This window comes from Daphnia pulicaria, chromosome 10, assembly GCF_021234035.1.
Source record: "Daphnia pulicaria isolate SC F1-1A chromosome 10, SC_F0-13Bv2, whole genome shotgun sequence".
Taxonomy (NCBI): domain Eukaryota; kingdom Metazoa; phylum Arthropoda; class Branchiopoda; order Diplostraca; family Daphniidae; genus Daphnia; species Daphnia pulicaria.
Window position 1 is genome coordinate 6,502,155 of NC_060922.1, and position 25,432 is coordinate 6,527,586.

General features: G+C 44.5%; 1 protein-coding gene across 2 annotated transcripts in view; it reads left to right on the forward strand.

Annotated features, from left to right (window-relative positions):
* LOC124314647 (neuroligin-4, Y-linked-like) overlaps positions 1 to 25,432 on the forward strand; it is a 43,067-nt gene that overhangs the window by 2,879 nt on the left and 14,756 nt on the right. The window contains exons 1-4 of one of the 2 annotated variants that reach the window (XM_046779903.1): positions 5,409 to 5,527; positions 8,586 to 9,262; positions 9,370 to 9,559; positions 24,268 to 24,423. In XM_046779903.1, coding sequence (XP_046635859.1) covers positions 8,996 to 9,262; positions 9,370 to 9,559; positions 24,268 to 24,423 — 613 coding nt within the window. In that variant the 5' untranslated portion in view covers positions 5,409 to 5,527; positions 8,586 to 8,995. Of the gene's footprint in view, positions 1 to 5,408; positions 5,528 to 8,585; positions 9,263 to 9,369; positions 9,560 to 24,267; positions 24,424 to 25,432 lie in introns of those variants that run through there. The other variant, XM_046779904.1, reaches the window with a different exon arrangement.

Sequence of the window (25,432 nt, forward strand, 5' to 3'; positions counted from 1 at the left end):
GAGGGAATAGAAGAGAATTGAAGAGAACTGGGAAGAAGGTCGTCCGATAAGCCACCACCACCACGCACAGCACAGCACACACAGAAGGAAGAAGAAGAAAAGCGGCGAGTGTAATGGAAGACAAGTCTCTGGAGGGAGAAAGAACAGCCAACATCAACGCACTCACAAAAGCGACCGGCTGGGTAAAAGAGAAATACATCTATAGCTATATAGACCAGACAAGAGTTATATGACGAATGAACCAACAACATATAGCCCCAATTGAACTTGGGCTGCTGGCTTTATTCTTTATTTGCTGGAGCTGGAAGGAGAGTAGTAATGAGATCCTGGATCCTGGACAACTGATGGAACAGATTCATTTTGATCTAGTCATGTTGACTATATGTCTCTCACTATACGCAGCAGCTGCCCACGTTTTCATCCCCTAACAAGATTGAACCGTTTGAACTATCCCATCCCCGTGGCTATGATAGTACGGTGAACTTATAGATATATAGGGTCCGGCTGGAAAAGGGCGAAAACGCACTGGCAAGCGAGTCTAGAACCCATTGAAAATGGGCGAATGTGCGCGAATGTGATGGGACGTGTGAAATAGAAAAGCGCGGAATCTCTGCTGCTGCCTTGGGCGCATTCTCTCTGAACTGTCAAAGGGAAAATAATAATGCTATATAAGACAACAAGAAGAAAGGAATTTCAGAATGAGACAACGTCAGCATATAGCCAGCAGCCCTTTGCTTTTCGACTTTTCTCCCACTTTTTATCTATCTCTCTGTGATATCGACCTGTTTGTTTTGTTGCTTTGAATCGCTGCAATTCGGCACACGAGAAATCGAATAAGGAGAGGGCGTGACAATTCCCCCCCCCCACCCCTCATACATCGAGTACACAAACACGCACACACAGCACGAGAGATAGCGATCTCTCTCTCTCTCTGCTGTGATCCAATAAGATACAGTCTACACACACTCCAGCCTGGTGTAGAAGCGTTTCCTATCGGAACTGGCAAGTGTATAGCCGAGAGAACGACGACTATATCTAACAGAAACGGATCGTGTTTAGAGAGGGGAAATGCCGGTGTACAGAAATACAAGAGCAACGACACTGTAAGAATGAAGAGCGCCAGATATATATAGGCGCAGCAGCAGTGAAGATTGGCGGCTTTAATGGCACTGCTGGTGGGAAGAAAGCAAAGAGACACTGGAACTAATCAGTTGCTGTACAGCATCAGCACGTCACAGTCTTTATTCAGCGACAGATAGACGACAAAAAAAGTCACATGTAGTCTGCTCTATACAGCCTCTGTGAGACTATTACATCAAGGTTTGTTGAGATCAATTGACTTATTATGTAACAGGACCTGCGCCGAGCGGACAATACGGACAACAAGAGGCGAATGCGCTTTTCTTTATTACCTAAATAATAGGAGGAGCGTATATTTATCTTTATCTTTAGATATTGTTTTATTCGTCTTTGACTTCATTGGGGGACTTTTTTCATTTTTGTCGGGAAACAATGCGCTGTCATTCATTGACGACAAATGCCCTACACACACTAACGGAATGTATATACAGCGGTAAATATACATACGATATAATAAACGTCGATCACATTTACACCCATCACTAAGACTCGCGTCTATATCTAAGAAAATGATTGAAGAAAGTTTTCTGCCAAGTTGTCTTTTCTGTTCTGAAGGTCTGCAGCACTTCGTTATTTTGAAATAATCCGCTATACGTCGCTGGATGGCTTCAACTCTTATTCCTGCACATCCTCTTATTTCCTATAGGCCTACACATCTTCTAAACTTTTTTTCTTTTCAATTCCAACTGACTTTTTCGTTTGTTCAACTTTGATGGGGGTATAGATGATCGGCTCGAAAAGTTTCAGTCAAGGCAACTTGGATCAATTATTTTTAGTCGCTGCTCTTTTATCATTGTCGATTGGATGTACAGTACGGTTCCTTATGGATAAGAAAATCATAGTTAGATATTATTTAAATAAAGCGTTAAAAGCATTCGTTGATTTTAACAACAAAAATATCAGAAATCTCGACAACGCCGGATGTATATAGAATTCGAGTCTATCTATAGTGTACTATATACGCCAGGCGCATGATTTTCGTGACGTTTGCCAGTTGGAATTCAAAGTGACAGACCCGACTATACAGTATAGGCTATATAGGAGGATCTCCATCTATTTCCTTCTCTTTCCATCTGAGGCTCTACTTGTTCTTCTTTGCGCTCTCGTTTCTCGCCGTCAATGTCGTAGACTCAGCCAAGGCTTACAGTCTTTATATCTATGTACAGTAGTCGTCTATAGCTTCTAGCCTCCCGCCACCACCATTTTGTCGCTGGCTGCATATAATATAGGCCCCTGGTCACTTCCTTCTTCTTCTTCAGCGTCCAGCACGATCCTTTTTGGTTTGTCAAAAAAATAAATAAAAAAAAGAGAGAAAATAATAACAATAAAAAAGGAGGGAGACAAGAGACTTTTACAAAAACAAATAACATGATCCCATATACTACTACTGGATGGATCGGGTTGTCATGGCCAAAGGGGGGAAAGTAAAGGGTCAAATAAGACAAAACAAAAGGGATAGCGCTGGCTATAGTGGGCGGGTATAGATATCTCTAGCCATCTGGATATTATATAAGGACGGACATATAGGGCGACAGAACGGTGGCACGAAATTGGGATGATTTTTCATCATTCGTATATCCTGCTGCTGGACTCGCCGTGAAGCCACTGTCTGTAATTGCTGTCCAAGCGTCGTATTTATGTAGTATTGAATCTATAAGGCAACTAGACAGACGATGAATAGATTCGAGCCGCGCGTTATCCAATTGAATTAGGCAAAAGCAAAGTACAATTGGAAGGGAGTGAATGACGGCTGCTGAGGAGCCCAGCCAGCCAGCCAGCAAGAAGAAGAAGAAGAAAATCACCAAGAATAATAAAAAAAAAGTTGATCGATTGGTTCTCGCCGTTTTTGGCTTGTTAGTCGTCAACTCGTCACGCGGCCATTGTGCCGTAAAGAAACTCGCGTGCGGCAGAGCAGCCTGGCGCCAGCAGGGTCTTTTGAGTGGGTGCGAGAGAGAGAGCTTTTACCGGGGATTTCCAACACTGGCATAGTTTCCGGGTCAATTGATGCACAACCCCCCGACGACAACACATTCGCCGCGTCCATTAAACATGTGTGACACCTTTTTTTCTTTTTCTTTCCAAAAATCGCACGCAGCTGCACTATTGATTTTTCATCTTTTCCTTTTGGCGGGCCATTCGTAAACAGCATCACCCAAGCCGCCGAGAGAATACGAAATTGGCGCTGCGCGTGTTATGCTGTGTCGGATAGGAGGCGAGATTGTTCGCATCGCCATAAGAAGAGTTTATTTATTCACTTCACTTGCCTGTCTCTCTCCCATTTGTTGTTTGGTATAGGCCGATGGATATAAAAATCTTCAAATATCTCCTATGTATAGATAGCTCAAAACCCATTGGCAATTCTTGAGCGAGATCGATGATCGGAGGGGCCGCCGCCCAGTTTGCTGCAAGTAGCAGGAGGGTTACACAATTGAGCAACCCCCAGTATATACATACACATATAGCTATATAGATATGGCACAAGTGAAAATCGAACGTGAGCGCAAGAGTTAGTAACTCGGCGAGTTGAAAGATGTATAGGACGCGAGAGCTGCTGTGTAGAAGATACAAAAGGGAAGGCATCATCAGAGTGAAGGCCAGCGACGACGTAAGTAAACATGGAAAACGCGCAGCACATCCATTGATCCATATTTGTGTTTGGTTACTTTTATTTAGTTATTTTTTTCCGGCTGCTGTGCTATATACGTAGCCTATAGCGTTGGCGGCACACCGCACACACATCGCTTTTATAGAGTTGACTTAATAAAAGTGCCGTTTCTGCTCCCACTATGTCGACATCCGGCGTTTGGATTTATACTTCACTGACACGAACATACACACACACCACCGCCGTTCATGATTCCATCCGCCGGGTCGTCCGTGCGTCATCCCGTCCTGGGCTCGAGATATAATAGAGCTGACGCAGCAGCCAAAAGCAGTTTTCTGTCGTCAGACAATCTGAAATTAGCAAAGCAAATAAGAAATGAAACAAGTAAAACTACAACAATCATGAAAGAGCTGCAGCCATAAAATACGAAACATATTGTCTTTCTGAAGTTTCAACATTGTCACTGGGCAACGACTGCTGGGCTACCCAGGCGCAATCATGCCCTTTGGCGGTTTCCAAATACAAATGTCAGAAAAAGTGGCGGTTACATTTAACGATCCAGCAGCTAGGCAGCCGATATTCGAAAAGGATCCGCAATTTGTCTGCCGGAGGCTACAGCAGACGATAAAAGCCGAGTGTATGAATAAATAATTCCAAACGTCACTTTTACTTATTCGTCGCGATGTGGGGGGGGGGGTGTGTGTGCCCGTATAGAGAGTCACTTGTGTTTAAATTTCCTATTCAAGTCGCGCGGCCATCATTGAAACGCCCAAAAGGGGGGCCCGAGAAAGCCTCGGCTGCCCAAATGGTTGCACGACCGCCTTCGTTATTCCCATACAGACGACGTCTTCAATGAATAATCGGCACGGAGGCAGGAAGCGGCGACGAGAAGCTTTTGAACTCCGGCTGTCATAACGCAATCCAGTCCCCCAGCGGACGTTGTTTGCTGGACATTTTCTACCCATTCCGATGCGTTTGACTGTTTAAATGCCAATTCAATCAAGCGTCGCATTTAAAGACTTCTAGCTCAGCAGGCCTCCCGTTTCCCATCAAGCGCCGAATTCTTGTTAGGCTATTCACAAATATTTCCGCCAAGAAAATGTTACCAGATGGGACTGAATGTAATGACAAGGTTGTTCACAGCGAACGTCATCAGGGCTGGCTTCTTCATTCGTAATGCATATGTATTCGTGCTGGCGCTTTTCCCACTGGTCATTTTCGAAAATGGCGCGAATTCAGCAGAATTCAGCAGACGTCGAATGTGACATTTGGGTAAAATACAATTTCTGTGCGTCCTTTTCAAATTTATTTATCCCCATTTCAATGTATTTTACAAGTACCATCATAATTTCACATTCCAACATTCAAATTCTTGTTTGTTTACTTTTTCTAATAATGCCGATTTGTGATTGGCAGTTGCCACTTCCCTACCCCACTACTTTTCTCATCCCCTCCGTCCCCGAATTTCTACGCCCACGATGCATTGAATTTTTAATTAATTGTGGGAGGATTGTCAGTAAATTAAGGAATTTAATTAAACAAATTTGTTTGGTATTTATCTTGGAAAAAGAAAAAAAATATATTGAACTTTTGTTGGAAATATTGCAACAAAGCTTCGGTTCCCAGTTGATTCATAGAGCCCTCAGGTCTCAACCCTCACCTCATTGTCATTAGTATTTTCGATGATGGAGGAGAGAGGTTGTCCGTTTTCGCGCACATTTTCGCGGGTTTTTTCCTACCTGTTGGTGTGGCGCCAACACAATTGGATGTTTTCTATTTTGAGTAAGTTTTTCATTTTACTTGTTTGTTTTTGTTTCCCATCGTTTTTCGACCGACTTAGACTGCTGTAGTTATCGTAATCAGTAATAGCGGTAATAGAGTGAAGTGAAAGGGAAGTAAATCCAAGTAAATTAGGTCTATGGCCACTGGTCTAGTGGATTCGCAGAACAGTTTTTCATATTTCTTACTGCCAGCTCTTTTTTTTGTTCACCGTGGCATTTCTAGCAATAAGTCTGACAAATTCTTTCCATATTCACCTGCACCGGTCAGGAAAGATGGTTGCCACTCTTTGCTCTGATATTCTATCAATTCAAAAGGTGGCCAGAGGCTCGCAGGCCTTTTTGAACTCTCACACTTCTCTTCTCTCAAAGAAACTTTTTTGGATCTTTGCCCTTTTCCCTCCTTTTTGTCTCGTGTAACATCAACAAGAAAATGAAGTTGTTTTAAAAGTTGTTTGCCAATCGGAAACATCAAGTCAGAGAAAATGGATTTATATCTGTAAAGAAACACAAACAAGGAAAAGGTTAGACACTCTTGTGTGTACGTGATGCTCTCGTTCAACATTGGGGAACACAACAAAGTCGATTCGTACATTGATGCTTCAGATAAAGTAAGTCAACACGGATTGTTCAAATTTCAAACGACTCGTTGGCACAATCGCACCAAAAGGGAAACGAGAGAAACGCTCATCCAATATCAGACTTGTCGTCAAACACAATTTTAGTTGAGAATTTCAATACGTGAAAGACGAAGAAAGTATATTAGTCGACATTTTGTTTTATTTCGTGTGTCTCAGTGAAGTCGACGCTCGATCCGGTTGCTCTAGGCGACGAAAGAGAAAAATCCTGGGCGACGTTGATAGATTGTGAAGTTGGACGCCAAGTGAAGCAGGAGCGACTTCCGAAATAGTGGCGGATCTATACGAACACACAACAACAAAAAAGAGACTTGCTCAGCAGCTTGCCGGACATGTAGCGACTAGAAACGGAAGAATCAAAGTGCAGGGCTTTTTTCGCGTCTTTTTTTAATCTCCTGCTGGCCGTTCCGGTGAGAGTTTTTTTAGGGGGGCGTGTCGTGTATTATTGAGAACTATGGGAAAAAAGCCGAGAGAGATAAGAAAAGGCTGAAGAAAAATCAGAAGCGATGGTGGTAGTTTAAAGTCGTCGTCGTCGTGCTTTTTTGTTTGTAAGAATTTCTTCATTTTGTATTCTACTGTACTTTTTACTTGCCTTCTTATGATTTTTCTTTTTATATACTGCTGTATCTATCCTCTTTCATGCGCTAGCTGTATTCTTTTTTTCCGCCTTCACATGTACCTAACATTTTTCTACGTCTTCCGGGGGGTCCCTACTGGCATACGTCTTGCAACTCGGCCGTGTCGCAATTCTAACAACCCCCCTTTTGATCGATATTTTATGTCTAAACGGTCTGTCGCTCCGGCCGCCCCCTTAAAATATATAGATCCTTCATATAAATTCCACTTTTGAGATGAGGTGTTTGCTCCTCCTGCCGGGCCAAAAAGGTGGCTGCCTTTCTGAATAATAATAACAGTTCGTATGCATATACAGCTCTTTTCATTCCCTTTCTTTCTTTCTTTCCCCCCAAAGCCGATCTATTTTACTTTCGCACAGCCACATAGAGGAGGATGTATAAGTGGGCTGTATAAGGCATCGATCCAAGACCGTAGAGACGCAGCCAACCGCCGACTATTCAAACGAATTCTTTTGTTGTATGGGAAAAAATTGCACTCCCGGATGACTAAAGGCCACTAAAGAAATTTATTCACAGGCGGTTGATTTCATTCCTGTGCATCGTAGGAGCCCAAACTCTCCGTGATGCATATTCACCGGGAGGGAAACGAACGTCTAGCATTGTTCGCAGGAATCTCGCACCCACGCCTATAACGTACCCAACCTGCGGCCGATTTGGTTAGTTCCGAACGCAAAACTCTCATGGAAAGTGCTTCAGGGCATCAGTTGAACCTATACCAATTCAATTCATTCCTTAAAAATCAACAAGTTCACTCGATCAGGGCTAATACGTGCTGCTAAATTACCAAAACTCGGTAATTGCAAATCGTAGTCAATAAGAACACGTCAAATTGCCATCAGAGCTGTTCCAAACTTTTTGATGTTTCTCCCGAGTGTTCCCTGGTAAGATCCTGATGGCAATAATTGACATTATTAAGGGAGTCGTCTGTCAAGAAGCGTTCGCCAAACCATTCATTTCATTCATGCCATTATCAACATTTATATTATAGCTCCAAGGTTATTATTAAAAATTTTGAATGGAAGCACTGATGTCCCATTCGTACGGAATGGCACCATCAGCTGCGATTCTATCGATTTCTTTTCATCTTTATTTTCTTTCTTTCCGTTTTCCTTCGAAAAAAAGAAAGAAAATGAAACGAAGAAATTTTTGAAGAAGATTGTTAGTCAAGTCATGGCAATTTTACGCTGGCTGAATTCTCGACAAAGAAAAATAAATCCGTTTTCTTTTCGTATCTTTCTCAACGAATCTTACGTCCAGAACAGCGTGACGTCGCATCGAGTTCTAGCGTGTCTCCGATCGTCAAATAAGTCCAATCGCACTGGCGACAGACTGAACGAACAATCGGCAGCCAGCGCCATTATTGTTTGTTGGACCTCTTATATTTGGCTGTGTCCGGAATGGCAGATGGCTGCTAATATAGCACAACTTTTATATTATATATATAAGGATGTCGTCTCCGGCAAGACGTGTCTGTCCGAGACGAACCGGCTTCCTATAATAATGACTATATAATGAGAAAATGACTTAACGATGGATCCGGGCTGCCTGGCATCCATGCCCACATAATTGCTTTGTAATATCTTTTAAACTTGTTTTGTGTTTTGTTTTCAAATATAAACGACTGGTGATTTGGTAACTTTTCCGATGTAAACACAAGCTCATTGTTAATTGGAGAAGTTGATCTGGCATGATAACATTGATGCTGTGCCTGTACACAACTATTACCCTCGTAAGTAGATGTGATTATATAACTAAAAACCATTTTTTTTTGTTTGTCTTTCCCCAACAGAACGACCTCGTTTCCAGAGCAACTGCTGTGCAGTAGCTTCCATGACAAACGTGAAACTTTAGACGTGCCGGAAAATCAGTGATGAAACTATCGCCAATACTATTATACTGGCATTACTGGCTGCTAGCTCATGTACTTGGATAAGTGTTTCCGTTACGAGTTCATCGAGCGTCAGTTGCGGACCGATCAACAAGTGCCAGTGACTGGTGAATGTTTGTCTTTGGTGCCGAACTTCAAAGAACTGCGGCCCGTCAGAGATCGAGTGATAGGAGAACCATATCAGTGTCATCATCGCTGGCTCTTGGGCAATCGATCAATAGCCGCCCATTATAGACAGTTTAATCGATCTAGAGTATACCCAAGTAACTCGACCGTTTCATTCGTCCTCTGTGCAAACCCCCGCGTCAGTCATGACGATGAAACGGGCCGTGTGCGGCCCGTTCGTCTTACTTCAAACTCTAGTTCTGTTTCAACTGGCCTTTGGCGGGATGGCAATATCCGTTGGGAAAACCTCGCCCGGTCCGAGTGTCAAGACGCGCTACGGTCTCGTCCAAGGTCTCATTGTGTCCATGCCGAGTCCTCTGGGACCCATTGAGGTCTTCCTGGGCATTCCGTACGCTACGCCGCCTGTGGGCATCAACCGCTTCAGTCCGACACGCAACCCGCAAACTTGGCCGGTAGGTAGGGGGGGCCTTCCGTGTGTTGTTAAAAGAGTATGCAGTTTCCATTTGATGTATGGATAGCACATATAGCGATGACAATAATCTGATCTATTATATTCCAGGGGAACCGAATGGCCGATCGGCACGGCCCGGCTTGCCCGCAACGTTTTCCCACCAACTTGGCCAACGAAACCGAGTCTCTCAAGTTGATGTCGAGGGCCCGGCGAGACTACCTCCTCCACGTCGAGCAATCGCTGGCCAAAAATCAGAGCGAGGACTGTCTTCATCTCAACATCTACGCTCCATTCCAGGGTAAGTGGTCGGTTTTAATTTACTCTTTCTCCCGGGCATTCAGCAACTCGTGCAGTATATAGCATATATACTTTCTATGTATATACAGTATAAGTAAACCCCATCGACGTCAATCTATTTCTCGACTGTCCCGTTGCAAGTTTGAAGAATTTAATGGTCGGATGATTAAGGAAAGATGCCCGGACGCTTTCCAATCCATCCAAAGTTTCAGCGTGTAAATTCGGCGAATGCTTTTCTTTTTCTCTCTAAGCGACTTACCAGTCAACAAAGTGAATTTCCAAGAACTTTTCAATCTATAAAGATGTACAGTGGAGAGAGAACGTTTCATTCCTGGCTGGCGCAACTCTTTATCTCCCAAGAGAGAGCGCTAGAAAAGAGCTACTACCTCTTCGCGAGTGCTGTCGTTTGCATTTTCCCCCTCTTGCGGGAGTAATATCTTTTGCATCGGAATGGAATAAAAACCTCGCCAGCAGTCGTTGATGAGCTAAAAAGAAGTCCCGATAGAATCTATAGAGATGCTAGGGAGTGACAGTACTGTCTAAATACACTCGCAATGTCTGTGCGAGTATCACGAAATCCCATTTGAAGCTTTGGAGGAGAGACGCTGCACTCACTTGGGATTGGCTTGATGTTTGCTATTGAAAGAGAAGAGCCACACACACACACAGACAGATGTAGAGTGTATAATGATGATGATGCGCACATATCTACATAAAGCCAGCTGCCAGCAGATAGCTCTAAATGAGGGTTTTCTTTTTAACGATCGATCCGTTCATTATTACGTGGACAGTGCGGACCATCCCTTCTCGATACGTCAGGAGATGCTCACAAATTCACGACGCGCGCTTATTGCGGTAAACGCTGTCGATGAACGTCGTTGCGAAAATCAACGACGGACCGGGGATGCAGGTTTATGCTCGTTTAAAAAATGTCGCCCTTTAGGGTGATTTTCGAACGAGACTCTAGTGATTGGGCGTGTCACTTGCACGATCCTTGATTGCTGTCCTCTTGATGCGTCCTTTTTTTTGGGTTGTATTTTCACGATTTTCTATTCGTCCTTTTTGTTTGCTGATTGCCTTTTCTCGACAACAGCCAATAGAAAAGTGCTTTAATGCGGGTCCTTTGTCGAGAGGCGACGAGGAGACTTCTCTCTTCTGCTTTGATTCTTCCACTCTACTAGTGAAAATCCGCTGGTGGTATCTAGCGCCTGCCTTAATTGGCACGGTTTCTCATTAGCGCTATCACGATTGCCCTCTTTTCCACCCTCTCGACGAAGACTGGTGGGGTTTTCATCCCCCCCACCTAATTCACGCGGCACAACAAAGATCCGACCCGTTTGTGTGTTGCTCCCCCCCCCCCCTTTTTTTCTCTCTCTCTCTCTTCTCCGCTTACGGTTAAAGTATAGTAGATACATATCCGTGCGCTTCAGGCCAACTCACCGGAGACTCACTCAGTTAAGAGGGCCGAAGTTGTCGGTTAAAAGGAGCTAGGGTGTTGTCGGCGTTCATCATCCCCCCCTTGCACACAACTGCTGCGCCGGTTTCACGTATTACACCGTCGAGCACTATATTTACTGTACATGGAAACCGTATTCTTTTTTCTCCGTCGAGGTACACGTGAAAGAGGCAAGAAGTTGTGTATTGCTTTGATCTTTCTGACGTTTGTCCTCCTAGCTTTCTTCTCTCGCTTACTCTCTGCGCCTTTCTTTTTATACAGCAGCCAGCCCTGCTCGTATAATGCACATATACTTCGTGCAGACTCTCTTTGTTCATTTGTTCTCGCAGAAATAAACGGGAAAGACTTCTGGGGCTCTATATAGTCGAAAAATAAAAAAAAGAAGTTGGGGGGGTTGGTCTCTAGTTAAGAGGAGGCCCCACACACACCGCGCCACCTTTTTCTTTTTCCGCCATTCCATTCTATTCCGTCTTTTCTTTTTTTTAAACACATTTTCCCTTTCATCTCTTATGGACTATATTTATATTTTTGGCTCTTTCTCTCTCTCTCTCTCTTAGACTTCTTTGTTTCTTTGTAGCGCCCATAGTCTCGCGACTGCAACCAACCAACCGTTGCCAAGGTAATAGAGAAAACGATAAATCCACCCGACTGCTGCTGCTGCTGCCGAGCGCTATATAGACCGGTTACCATATATATATATACTGCGGAGGAGAACAGTCGCGCGGCTGCGGAATCGTACATTTCATTAAGGCACTCGCGTGATGAGGTCGCCGCCATATACAGCAGCAGCAGCAGCAGAAGAGTATATAGTAGATGGGAGGTGAGCGTCTGGCGTGTAACGGCTCCAACGTGAACAGACTCTCAAATAGCGAGTGAAGGACGGGTGGGAGTCGAGGAGTCTGGGCCCCTGTGTTCGCGACTGATGTGAACGAAACGGCGACAAAATACTCATTTTGCCAAAAAGGCTTCAAGTTTGGCAATAGCTCGTTCCGGACTATCTAACCCCCCTTTTGGCTAAAATAGAACGTAGAGAAAAGCAAATGGAAAGAAGATATGAGTAGGGGGGGGGGGGGTGTTTGCTATTGGGTTGATGGCTCCTAATGGAATTGCTAAGGATGCGAGAGAGAGAGAGAGGGAAAATTCCACTACGTTATTCCAATCTTCTTGGCCGTGTAGAGAGAGAAACGCGGGTCCCGGCGTCCAGGCAACTTCTTTAGCTCCCTCGTACGCTTCCCTAATCGTTTTTCACGCTTGCTGGCAATCCACATCCGCCCCCTCCCCCTCTTACTATGTATCTATACATGTACTCTAGACCTACCTATACATGTATAGGTACACATGTAGTGCTTGCTTTATATTCATTCAGAGAAGTTCAAAGGAAGAGCGATACGGGGAACACTTAGTAAGAATCGGCTGGACGGGACGAAATATTGGCTTCGACATTGCTGCACAGGCTTTTTGTATTATTTTCCTCAAGTTTTCATTTCTCGTCGGAGATATAGAAAAATAAACGCTCGAAAAATCAATAGATGATGCACAAACGGGGAGGGGGGGTCACTTTTTTCAGGTCCAGATCTATCTATAGTTGATAACTTTGATAAGGGCAGGCTTTCGTCAGAAATCCAATATTAAGTCGACAACAATAGCACAATGTCGAGAATAAAGTTGGAGAGAAAATGGCGAAATCGGGGAGGAAAAGTATAGGAAATGACGCCTGCGACTTTCACTTGGCTGACTGACTGCCGCCATCGGTTGCTTTTATATTATAATATCGGATCAAGTATATAAAGAATGACCATTATATATATCTAGGAAAAGAATGGGTGGATGTTGTTCGCGGTTGAGAGCTTTTTCTCATATCTCGATGAAGCGGATCGGCGGACCTCATCCGCTGCGTCATGTCGCCAGCGACAAAATGACAGCAGAAGGGAATGGGGCCGGGACGGGACGGGTCCGAGTCCCGTCCGCCCAGAAATTGTGTGTGTGTGTGTCTATATGTCGGTCATCACTCGAGTCCAGGAGCTATTGTCGACACGTCGACGACAGATAGCAAATACACGCATCTTTTGTTGTCCATATACTGGCGAGTGGGCCCCAAAGCTTTTCTTTACAGATGATCTTGGTTTTCTTTCCTTCCATTGACCAATGATGTTGTACTTTCTTCGCCGACATATTGTACAGACTCTTTTATGGGCCTAGACTGCCGGACACTTCTTCGAATTCCAATTCGGCAGCACGTCTTGCTTTATATATGTCTCATTCATCGGCGCCTCGCTCTCACTCTCGTCTATGGCATCGATTGGGATCGTGGGTGTTACTAGAGTTAAACGGCGGGAGAAAATCAGTAGAAAAACCGGGAAATGGCGAATGTGCCTTGAAAGCAAAAGTGTAAATATTTCACGCCGCTATAGTTGTTATTATTGTTCTCCTCTTGATTGTACCTCTTTCGCTTCGTCCTGCATAAAACCTGAGAACTTCCTTGAATTCTTGGTCCTGGACCAAGTGGAAAGGTGCCCTATATATACGCCTCTTGTATTATGCACGCAACATCTAGTATACAGTAGTATAAGTGATAGGGTAGGTGAATATTAGAGGAGTCGTTCATTAGGTTTCTTCATCTCTTCCTCTCTGGCGAATTTTCGACAAAAGGAAAAGCATTTCATTGTTCTGTTAAAGATGCGAGGGCTTCGCTGCAATTATATCGTGAATAATACAATACGAAAGCCCCGTAAAGGCCAGACAACGTGCGTGTGTGTGTACCGTGTGCACTGTGTGTGTTGTACTACATAATGAAAGGGAATCATTTCATTATGGTTGCGCTGCAGCAGCAGCCGCTATGCAGGTTTCTCGTAAACATTCGACCCCGTCCATTAGAGAGATATTCGAAAAAAAGTTATCAGAAGCCGTTCCCAGTTGGAGCAAAGTCATTTCTCCGAATCTGATACGACGTTTTTTCTAAAAAATTCAGATGAACTTTATACGCGGTACACTTTAGTTCACAAGCCTCCCCCTCAAAACCCAGTGAATTCATCGCACGGGTTATTTTCCTTTGATAGACTGTATACATACGATGTAGAGTCGGGACTGAGGTAAACTTTTTTTCCCCAACATTAATATCAGGCAGCTCTTATATAATGCGGGATTTTTTGATTTTCCAGCGTACGTTTCTTGTTGTATTGTGCCAAGTGTCAAGTGTCCAAGTTTCTTTTAGACTGCAGCCTTGCAATACCCAATCAAGATGTTGCCATCGCGGCCCTTGCGGATATAATGTGGCTTCCACTTTTATATTTTACACACAAACTCAGATAGGCAGTCACATCACGAAAATTTAAAAAATACAAAAAAGTAAAATGATGGATGAGGAAAACTTTGTGTACTATACACAGACGTAAATATACGGCGAGGCAAACGCATCACTATACGGATGCGGAGTTTCGCAACTCCCCTACCACAAGAAAAATCCACTCGTGTCTTTCTTCCTCTTCATCATCATCATTTTCCACGAAAGGAGAAAGGCGGATGAACAGGGAACCGCAAAGCGAATATACGCGGTGTGCAGCAGCAGCAGCAGCAGCAGCACACAACAGCTAGCTAGCCCCCCAGTTTTATAGGTGACGTGGCAATCGCCTGATTTACGATCGACCCAGACCTCTCCTCTTTTTTGTGCAATAGACTTCCGCTGGCGATGGGCTGGTCTGTCGGCCGTCCAGTGCCTGTATACGGCTGGCTTTCAAGTAATATTACAAGAGGAAGAAGAAGGGTCCCTCTGCTGCCTGCAACTTGTTCTGTTTTTCACGTATTGGTCCCCGAACGAAGAAGCTGGACGACCTGTCCCCGCTCACATCTCATAAATCCTTCGTCCTCTACTTTTATTTCCTTTACTTTTCTCCTTGCGGTCGGCCGTATATCCTTCTCTCTGTGAAGGTCCCGCATCTCATACCAATGGCGCCTTTCGTTTGAATAAGCCCAGGCTTTTGTGTACGGTAAAGGCAGCACCTTTTCACGGTTGCGTCATCGCGAATGGGGGGGGGGAATTCATCAGAGGAGACGGTCGTTGGTGTAAATGATTAGCGCGGGAAAAATGCACTGTATTCGTAATCGAAAAATTAACGGGTCCGCTGTTGATGTGTAAATGTATTAATGCCGCCGTTACTCATTAAACGAGAAATCCCCTTGCGAGGAAAACCAACGTACACCGCATAAGCCTCGACTGTAAATATCAATAAGGTTCTTGCTGCCATTTGGCTTTGAACTTTTACAAATTTCATAACGGCCGCAACCGAAAGCAAACCGACATGTAATTACAGTTGTGTATTTCGAAGGGCTTTGCTGCCTCCCCTCGTAAACCAACAGGAAGCATACGGTACGATTTAGACGTTACGTCACGTGATTTACTACTAGTAGATGCAGCGGGTGAACGTCAGATTAAGTCCGGGGATATGACTAACGCCAATCTTGCTAGCGAAATCTCTATTCATTTCAAACACGAACCCTCCTACTAAAAAGGCCTCTCTACGATGTGATCAGTTTTGAGCTTTACAGTGTACACAACGACCCCCACTCGTTCTCATTTCCATGCAAAAAAAAAGGCAACTGTTTAAATTGAATTTGACTTTTCTTTACCAATTTAAGAACATGTGTTCTAGATCCATTTGAATAACGAATTAACTCCTTAATTATCAAAAATGCACTGTTGTTTTGAAATATGTTTTGGCGCAGGCGCCGGCCATTTGAACTGGGGAAAAAGAATAACTGTCTAAAGAAATCGACCCGAGTAATAGGATTTTGTTTTTTCCTTTTTGAAACTGAAGATGTCCGTTGGCGATTCGAGTGTGTGTTTGAATTAGAGGCTGGATGGACAGTGTGCTGGTGCCGGCAGCAACCGCAATGCGCGCAAATGGTGAGGCAGCAATGCAGTACACCCAGTAGCCAGTAAGGCTCCAACTCTGAGGGCTGGAAAAGAGAATATAAGTCCAACGGAAATATAATGGGCGAGTAAAAAGAAAACAAAAAACAACGTTAGATATAGGAGCCAGTAGTAGGTTTGATCTTGGTAGAAAGAAAGAAACAAGTTTCAGTCATGTCTGTTGAACAAGATTAGATTCTCTTTGCTCTTTCTCGCAGCGCCGCTCGCTCCCGTCTATACACACAAAAGTCGCTCCTTGCACACACACACACACACACACACACATTTCCTTTTGGAACATGAGTATAAGCAGCAAGCTAGTGAAAAAAGGGAAAGGCGCTGTTTGCAGAAGCGAAAAATAGCGCATCGCCACGAATTCTCGGCGATTCTTGTCCGACCAAAGGTTTTTTCGGTAGGCATTATTTGGTGGGGGGTACGACCTGTACCACTACCGCAGGATATGCCCTTGTCGTCCTTCAATGTCGGGTTCGTCGAGTCTCGATTTGTAAACTACTTTGGAGATGTGCTGGGTGTGATGGTGGTGGTAGATGCATAGTAACGGCACTCGTAGTCGATCAGAGTTGTGCACGGAGGATGACGTCGCTCTCACATGTATTTAAGCCCTTTGGGAACTGTTTTTCAGGGCAGTTGAAGACGAGTCTATCATTTTGGTTGCCACACACACACACACACAGGAAAAGAAGAAGATGGTGCGTATATACAAGAAAGGGAAGCCTAAGTAGCAGGATAGATAGTGACGACCGACTTAGAGATAGAAATGTACAGTCACGCCTAGTATACAAACAGCGTCTAGCATCTCTCACAATCTTCCTAGGATCCCTATTGGGATTTTGACGTAGTTTTGGCTGTAGGGGGGTGGGGGGAGAAGACACAAGTCGGCGCAACATCCAATTATCCCTCCCGATAGTCGGTAATACTCGACTGCGCTGGCCATAGAGTGCCGAGTTTGGGAGTAGTACTCGGTAGCAACTCGGTCTGTGAGTTGTTGCTGCCAGAGTTAGCGGTTGGATGGAGGAAAGCCTCAGTCTGATGTTTATAGAGAAGGGGAGAGCAGCTGCACGTCAGCTCCTCTATAGCTGCTGATCATTCAGAGAGAAATAAATTTATCAAGTTGAATAATTCATCGATCTATTCACAATCCCCGAATGAGTCGAGGTCGTGGGGATCATCTTCTTTTCTTTCTTTCATAGAAACCAAGAAAATAGAGCCGATAAAATAATAAAAACTGATTCAAACTGACGTTGCATGGTGGATCACTTTCCCTTTTCGTTTCTGCTGTTGAAAGAGGAGGGCAATCATAAAAGAAAAAAAAAAAAAGGTTAGACATTCACTGGCACAGTTTCTTACCCATTTATTCCCCCCTTGTTATCACGCACCAAGAGATGTTGGCTGGACCAGCAGGGTTCTCTGTGTGTGTGTTATTCTTGTGTCGTCAGTCGCGCCCGGTTGAATTATGGAAAGTTGAGCCGTTGCGGTGCATTGGGTCTGGCGGCTTGCGTACCAACACGAGCCGCCACAGAGCCAAGCAAAAGAGCCGTGGGTGACGAAGATGAATCCATCCGGCCAGCTAGCAGCAACACAAGGGGCTATATAATGCCGTCACGGCCTTTCTTTTATGCTCTGCTGGTTTATCCGTCAACCCACCAAAACAGTGTTTCGCCCCTCGACGGGCCGCCTCCTGCTTATAGGCTGGTTGACTTGTAAATGAACCATATACCAGCACAGCAAAGCGAAAGAGAGGAGGATATCGAAATAAATAAATAAAATTGGAGTCTCTTTTAGAATAAATCAGAGCGGCCTGTGTGATTGCGAGGGCGTGTGATATAATACCAATCGCTGGAAGGTGCCCAAGAAATCCCTTTGATTCGTGCTCCGTATTAATTCGCTTTAAATTAAAATCGTAACGATCAAAAGGATAACGCCAATAGTAAATACATTCAAGGGGAAGATCTCTTTCGAATGGATCCAAATGAGGGCGATGAGGCAAAGAAAACAATAAACCCCACCGTGACTAGAATATCTCGCGATCCTTTCATCTACAACTGTGGTTCAAAAAAACAGGGGGGGGGGCATCAGAAAAATCCCGAAAGGTGGCCGGAAATAGGAGCGTTTAAAGGGGGACAAAAAGAAGCCAGGAAAAAATTGGATGAAAGTAAATATTTGAGATGGCAAGAAAATGGAAAGGCTGAACTAGAAAGAGACAGAGAGAAAGAGAAATGAGACTTGACAGAGACAGAAGGCTGTTAGAGAAACGAGGAAGGAGAAAGACAATAAAGAGCACCAGGCAGTCAACAGCAGCAGCAGCGACAGTAGAGGGGGTTTGGGGGAGAAGACGGAAAAGGGCTCGGGGACAAATCACGGTTTGTTGTTCAACTTCTTCTTCCCTCCCGCTATTTCCCTGCTGGGACAGTTGTATGTATACTACATAAGGCCGTTCAGGAAACGGCACGTTGTCGCTCCTTATATTCTTCTTTTTTATTTTGTTTTTCTGTGCTGCAGTTTCAACAAGAACGTTCACTTCCTTCTATCTTTTAGAATAAAGCGGACGCTTGAAATGTATACATATACCATCCCACCTTGAACATTGGTGGGCAGAGGGGGGAGAGATTTACGGAGAAGCGGGAATATCGTTCAAGGCGAGAGTCGAGCCGAGGGACGAAGCGTGAAAGTGTCGCGGAGGGGCCAGAGCAGAGAAAAGAGAATGAATGGGCACAGAGTAGAGGTATATATATATATGGTAGGCGAGTACATATACTATCCAACTGTGGGGTCCGACTCTATTATTATTTGAAATATTATACGCGCTGTGTTAATAGCAGGCCCTTATAAACGTCTACACACTGTTGGACCCGTATAATATACTAGGCAATACTATGGCGTCTACTTCGTAGTCTCCCTCCCAAAAGAATAAACTGCTGTCACTGCTGGGGAAGAAGAAAAAAACGTCTAACAGTTAAAAAGAGAAAGGATAGAAATTTATTTTGAAGCGAGCTCTTTCACGTTTATATAGCTGCCTCGTGTTAGACTTGGCCGTTGTTTATCGAGGAATGAGACAGCAGCACGCAGCGGCAGCAAATAACCACCACCCACCAGCAGCCATTCAATTTGTCTTTGACTCAGCAGCCAAGCCAGTGAAAGAGAAAAACGAAAGGAAAAAAAAGTGAAACGAGTTTTTCTTCTTCACGGGCGGAACCCATTTGTCTCCATTCCCCAACTCGCGGTATAAATAATCTAACCCGAGCGATGTCTCGACTGCAAATTAGCCTATTAATAAATAGCTCTATAGCATTCTATCCTTTTCAAAAAATAAGATCATACACCACCGCTTTGTCATCTCCGGAGCTATAGCGTTATTTTAGGCTTGTATTGTCGTCATCTGTGATCTATTTTGATTTACAATCACCATCAAATTGAATTTTATGATACGTCTTGCTGCTCCAACAGTCACCCGATGAATGGAAACTAATAGGTCCCTTTTTATTACATGTGTAGATTCGCCCTGTAGTTCATGTGTGATGGTGGTATTCAGTCTATTAACTTGACAGCACTGAGTCAGTTGCATCAAAGCCAATACCATCAAATAGTTGTGAAAAGAATTGTTCTTGGCCATCAGCCAGATCATGGCCAACATGTAACGGAAATACGCAGCAGCAGAATGTGTGGAAGAAGAAAAACTTTTCTTTTCTTTTTTCCGGTTCTATTGCGTTTTTGATGAGGTCAAGACGGCCAAAGTAAAACACACCCCAAAAAAATAGTGAGTCAACACAGAGTATTATACATCTTAGAGTCAGCTGCGGTGGATGATTCGGGCCCCACCCATTAGCAGGCGTCGTTCTCTCTTTCTCCGCGTGCAGCGTACTACTACTACTCTTGAAGGATCGATCGTCAGATTGGATTATCAGTCCAAAGGGGCAAACAGCGCAGCCAACATCAGTCTCTTCTCACAAGCAGCCAGCCCACCATAAATAAATAAGAAAAAGTCTAAAGAGAATCAAAAAGGCATCGCATTTCTTATGTCCACCCCAACAGTTATTAGGTTGACAAATCGGACGCGTTAGCAAAGGAAAAACCAGAAAGGCAAAAAAATAAATAAGAGACGAGCCGACAGAAGAGTCATTGCAGGCACTGGATTGATGTCCCCAGAGAACAAATCAGAATCCATCCAACAAACCCGAAATTCTTCAATCACGTAGTATTGCAGTTGAACTATACTGAAATGAAGTAGACAAAAAAAGGGGGTCAGAATTATCTGTAGCAGAGCAGCAGCAGTAGCGCGTCCAGTGTCTATATAACACATACTGCATGTTTATCAATTGATCGGCGCTTCCAGTGGATTCTTAACCGTGCACTATATCTAGACACAACACGCTTCGATATAACCATCATATATAGCGCCGGGTTCAGTATATATATACTCAGACTCAACTCGATTTACACCTTGGGAAAGACTTAATATTCCTCGTCTGTTTGCCGCACTAGCGGAGGATCAATACCTTTATCGGGGCTCTACAGTGCACAGTTAGACGCACACAGACAAGTAGCACTGGGTAGTCTCTGGGAGGCGAGTACTTAGATATCCGTATATCCGACAGATACATCTAGAACGTGGGTTGGCTGATGCCGTATGTGTTGTGTGTTGCCTGCCGAGATTCAGCGGCTGCAGGAGAATAATTCGCGTATCAGTGGCCTGTTTTTAGACCCCCCAGCTATATTATAGCCTAATGTATACATTATGCCGTGTTTGCTCTCCCTTCTTATCCGCATTTCCTTTGATACCGGGCGCTGGTCTCTGCTTGATGCGATCCTCGCAGTTTTAATTGGAAGCCAAATGGAACGAAAAGATCGCGCTCTTTTCGCTCTCTCCCACATATACTCTGATCATCTGCATACACAAGAGGCAAAAAAAGAAAAAGGGACGTCTAGAAGCGAAGATGGTGGTGGTGGTGGTGGTGGCAGAGCCTTGATTGCTAACTGCAAGCGCGTGACGTAAAATAGGGTCTGCACGCGAGTCGAACGGCACACATTAAAGGCGCTAGACTGCTCGGCTCTGGGCTACACCTATATTGATGCTGCTACAATCTGTGTGTCGAAAATATTCTCCAAACTTGATTCATTTAACTTAACTCTAATCTCTCTTGTTTTCACCCCCCTCGCTTCCGTCTTGCTCAACCCCCTTCTTTGACCTTCAACACCCTCTAGCTGTTACAGATTCGCCTGTCTTTTGTTTCATTGCTAAATCTTTGTCACCACCTTGTCTGAACTTGTCTCCTCAGTCTTGTCTGGACGTTCAACACGTCAAGTCTTTTCTCACTTCAGTCTTAAGTCTTGGTCTCGACGTTCGACGCATCGAACGTCGAGGCTCTCTCACCTTCTCTTTCAAGTCTGAATCTAGAATGTTCGGCACAACGAACGGCCTAGTCTTGTCCCCTCAATATCACGCCGAGTGATATCTCTCAGACTCTATCTCTCTCTAACCTCCATCTCTCTTTTGCGCGTTAGTCATCGTTCTCTTCACCACCAAAAATACAACACAACGTAGGGTCGAAATCTCTCTCTCTCTCTCTTCATTCTAAAACTGTAAGGAACGCACACACATCGCCCACATTTCTATTTCATTTTGGTGCCGCAACTTTTCTCTGTTGCTGGCGCCAATTATTTCTGACATTGGTGCCGTAACCAGGATTTGTTGGCCTAGCGTGGTCGACAATTTCTTCGTTCCTCGAGTTAAACTTTCATCTATTGTGCGTCCCTTACATCCCTCAACTCTAAAGCTTTCATCCCTGAAACTCTCCTCGTTGGATGTTCACATTTTCTAACTGATTTGCTCAGATTCGATACACGCGTGTCGAATCTTCTGGCTGCGCTCAACCTCGTGTTCCCTCCTCTTATCTCATCAGCCCGCGTGCTGATCTCATGGCCACACTTGGCCCATCGCCTCTTCTCACATCAGCCCGCGTGCTGACCTCGTGGCCAGACTTGGTCCATCTCTCCTTTTCACAACTGTGAAATGCTCTACTTCTGGTTGCCAAACGTGGCTTCCCTCGCTAGAAGCTGACAATCTAGCCTCAAAGTCGAACCATCGTTCGTCTCTCTCTCGTTTAGCCCCCTCGTGCTAACGCCTGCTCTCCTTCACAGCTGTGAAGTCTACTCTATTCTTTGCCAAAACGTGGCAACTCATCATGTTAGTAACTGACAAACTAACGCTACTCCGAGATCTCCTCTTCAAACCTCGTGGCTACGATCAGCCTCGTGGACGCTACTCTACTACTCCGGCTCACCTGACAAAGCCGACAAAATCGACTCGACTCTTTCTCGGGATTGCCAAGCTTAGCATCCCTCGCTGGTAACTGACAAACTAGCCTCGAAATCTTCTCCAACAACCTCGTGGAAGTAGCAGCAGCTGCTGTTGCCTCTGCGGGCTGCCACAGCAGTGGCTGCCATCGCAACATCTTTAGTTCCAAACATCGTCATCACCGACGACAAATCTCTTTTCCCGGCCCACCTGAAAAGCCGACACTTTCTCTACTTCAACAATTTGCAAGGCGACCTTCTCCATCTTCTTAATCTACCCACTTCAAGCAACTCGACCGATTGGCGATCCAGCTGGAAAGTCAACCGGCCTAAACTTCATCACATCTTCATCCCGGCTTCATCTACAAGAACAACCCAATCTAGAGACGCCGAACAGCGGCTTCTCTCGCCCCGGGAGTGTCGAAAATATTCTCCAAACTTGATTCATTTAACTTAACTCTAATCTCTCTTGTTTTCACCCCCCTCGCTTCCGTCTTGCTCAACCCCCTTCTTTGACCTTCAACACCCTCTAGCTGTTACAGATTCGCCTGTCTTTTGTTTCATTGCTAAATCTTTGTCACCACCTTGTCTGAACTTGTCTCCTCAGTCTTGTCTGGACGTTCAACACGTCAAGTCTTTTCTCACTTCAGTCTTAAGTCTTGGTCTCGACGTTCGACGCATCGAACGTCGAGGCTCTCTCACCTTCTCTTTCAAGTCTGAATCTAGAATGTTCGGCACAACGAACGGCCTAGTCTTGTCCCCTCAATATCACGCCGAGTGATATCTCTCAGACTCTATCTCTCTCTAACCTCCATCTCTCTTTTGCGCGTTAGTCATCGTTCTCTTCACCACCAAAAATACAACACAACGTAGGGTCGAAATCTCTCTCTCTCTCTCTTCATTCTAAAACTGTAAGGAACGCACACACATCGCCCACATTTCTATTTCATTTTGGTGCCGCAACTTTTCTCTGTTGCTGGCGCCAATTATTTCTGACACTGTGCAGCCTCTTCTTCTTCTTTTTTTCTCTCTCTTTCTGATTCTCCTTTAAATAAATGTTGGAGATAAACCGTGTGGGTTAAAGAATGGAGCACAATGGTGGCATAGATTCGAGCATCGGGTCACTCCAATCCCACAGAAGGAACAAATTAGCCGTGCTCGAACGATTAAAGAGACGTGGGCGAGCAGATCAGCCAATATATGTAAGACAGCAACTTCTCAAGATCTTGCTCAGACTGTTATTTGGTTGGCAAGCAAAATACTTGATTAAATAACATTGAATCATCAGCAATGCGCCTATAGGTTATTTGATCGTGGATGGAGGGAAATTCGACTGATAACTTATATACGATTTTATGACTATGAGCCTATATTTTTCACCATTTGATTTATCCAATAAGAATTTCTTGGACTAGGCTTGATTTGGTTTGCACGGTTGTCCCGCCACTCTTCGTTGTTGGGTTCGCCCGTGTCTCATCTCTGACGTGAAATCGAATCGAGGTTAATTTATTATTATTCGACCTAAAAGATATGAAGCGAGTTGATTTCGGTATTGGACACTAGTCTAGTCCAACTATACACGGCGGTGTGTATAGCTTCTCGTCCTGCCTTAGCAGTAACTTTTTCTTTTTCTTCTCCTTTGGCTGCGTTGCCGACAAGACCAATGCCCAATGGCTGCATGGAGCTCTGATCCATTTGGAATTCGTGTCACGCTAAATCACGATCACTGACTGGTTTACGGATATGGCTGGCGAATAATAATAATAAGCAAGAGGGGGAAAAAGTTAGGCAACTCGAATGAATGGCTACTATTCTGGAATAAACCCGAAATGTCGTTCTCTTTTTTCTCTCTGGCCATATTTCAGCAGACAGTCAAAGTTGCACTGGACCAAATTTATTCGTTTAGATGCCATAGCACTAACGTGATTATTTCGCTGAATATTACACTACTACAAGAAACTTTGTATTTCATTTACCACCCTCTCTCTCTATGAATATGTATATTGAATTTTTATTTTCTCTTTCACGTTTACAGGTCGACCAGTCAACACGGTGGATCGCCTTCCGGTCATCGTTTTCATCCATGGCGAATCGTTCGACTGGGGGTCCAGCCATCTCTACGACGGTTCCGTCCTGGCCAGTTACGCAAACGTCGTCGTCGTCACCCTCAACTTTCGACTCGGCGTTTTAGGTAACCACAGTTTTTCCCTTATACGTAATTATATATGCCAGGGGCATTCTGATCTCGTATACGTCGTCATATCCGATTTCCTTCTTATTTGGCCATCCCCTCCGGGCCCGTGATGTAATCGAAACAATGTTCTATATCCTACATCGATTGTTGCACAAGGTCGCCAAGACAAATGTCTATGGGCAACTTCCTAGACGGGAGGAGGGGGGGGGAATGGAATCTAAAACGCCCGTAATACCTTCACTATCGTTCGCCTCTGATGTAACACACAGATCTCCTTATAGATGGAAAAAGACTCCCGCACCGAGATAAAGAATCCATTGCGATAGCGCTCGATAAGAAGCGATTGTTTTGACTCTTGTGCCACCAGCTAGTATGTCATAGGATATCTAGTTAGGTTGGAACGTTTTGTTTTGGCAAATGAAAGCAAGCCGACACGTATAGATATAGAAAGAAGAAGAAAGGCGACGAAAGAAACGGATGCGTTTGAATAGTTGCAACTTGGCATTCAATGGAGCATGGGTGTGTCAACACTCGAACGGCTCTTAACACCACTTGGCTAGACAAGATCTCAGTCAGAACTACTCGACTGTGAGCGCTACACTGATGATGGCCTTAATTTAGCGCGACGAAAGATTCATATCCAATTGTTGGAGCCACAACATCATCGATCAGTTATTCGCCGTAGAGCGGAGATGGGGCTAGGCTGAATGCCCAAGGCGAGTCATGTCGACATTTATCTGATGGTAATGTACCGCAGACCCCAAAAAGGGCGGATAGCAATCGGGACCCGACAAATAAGACAAATCCATCTCTGGTAGACATATATGGGATTATGGAGGACACTAATGACAAGTTCACTGTGTATCTTGTATACTTTGGCGAGCTACTGAGGAGTCCCTTTAATCGGGTTACGATTTCTCCTTATTGGAAGCCTCGCAAATGATGAATTCCCTCATTTATTTCGCTGCATTTCGCTCGTCAGTTTAGTAGCGATGTAATATCGGGA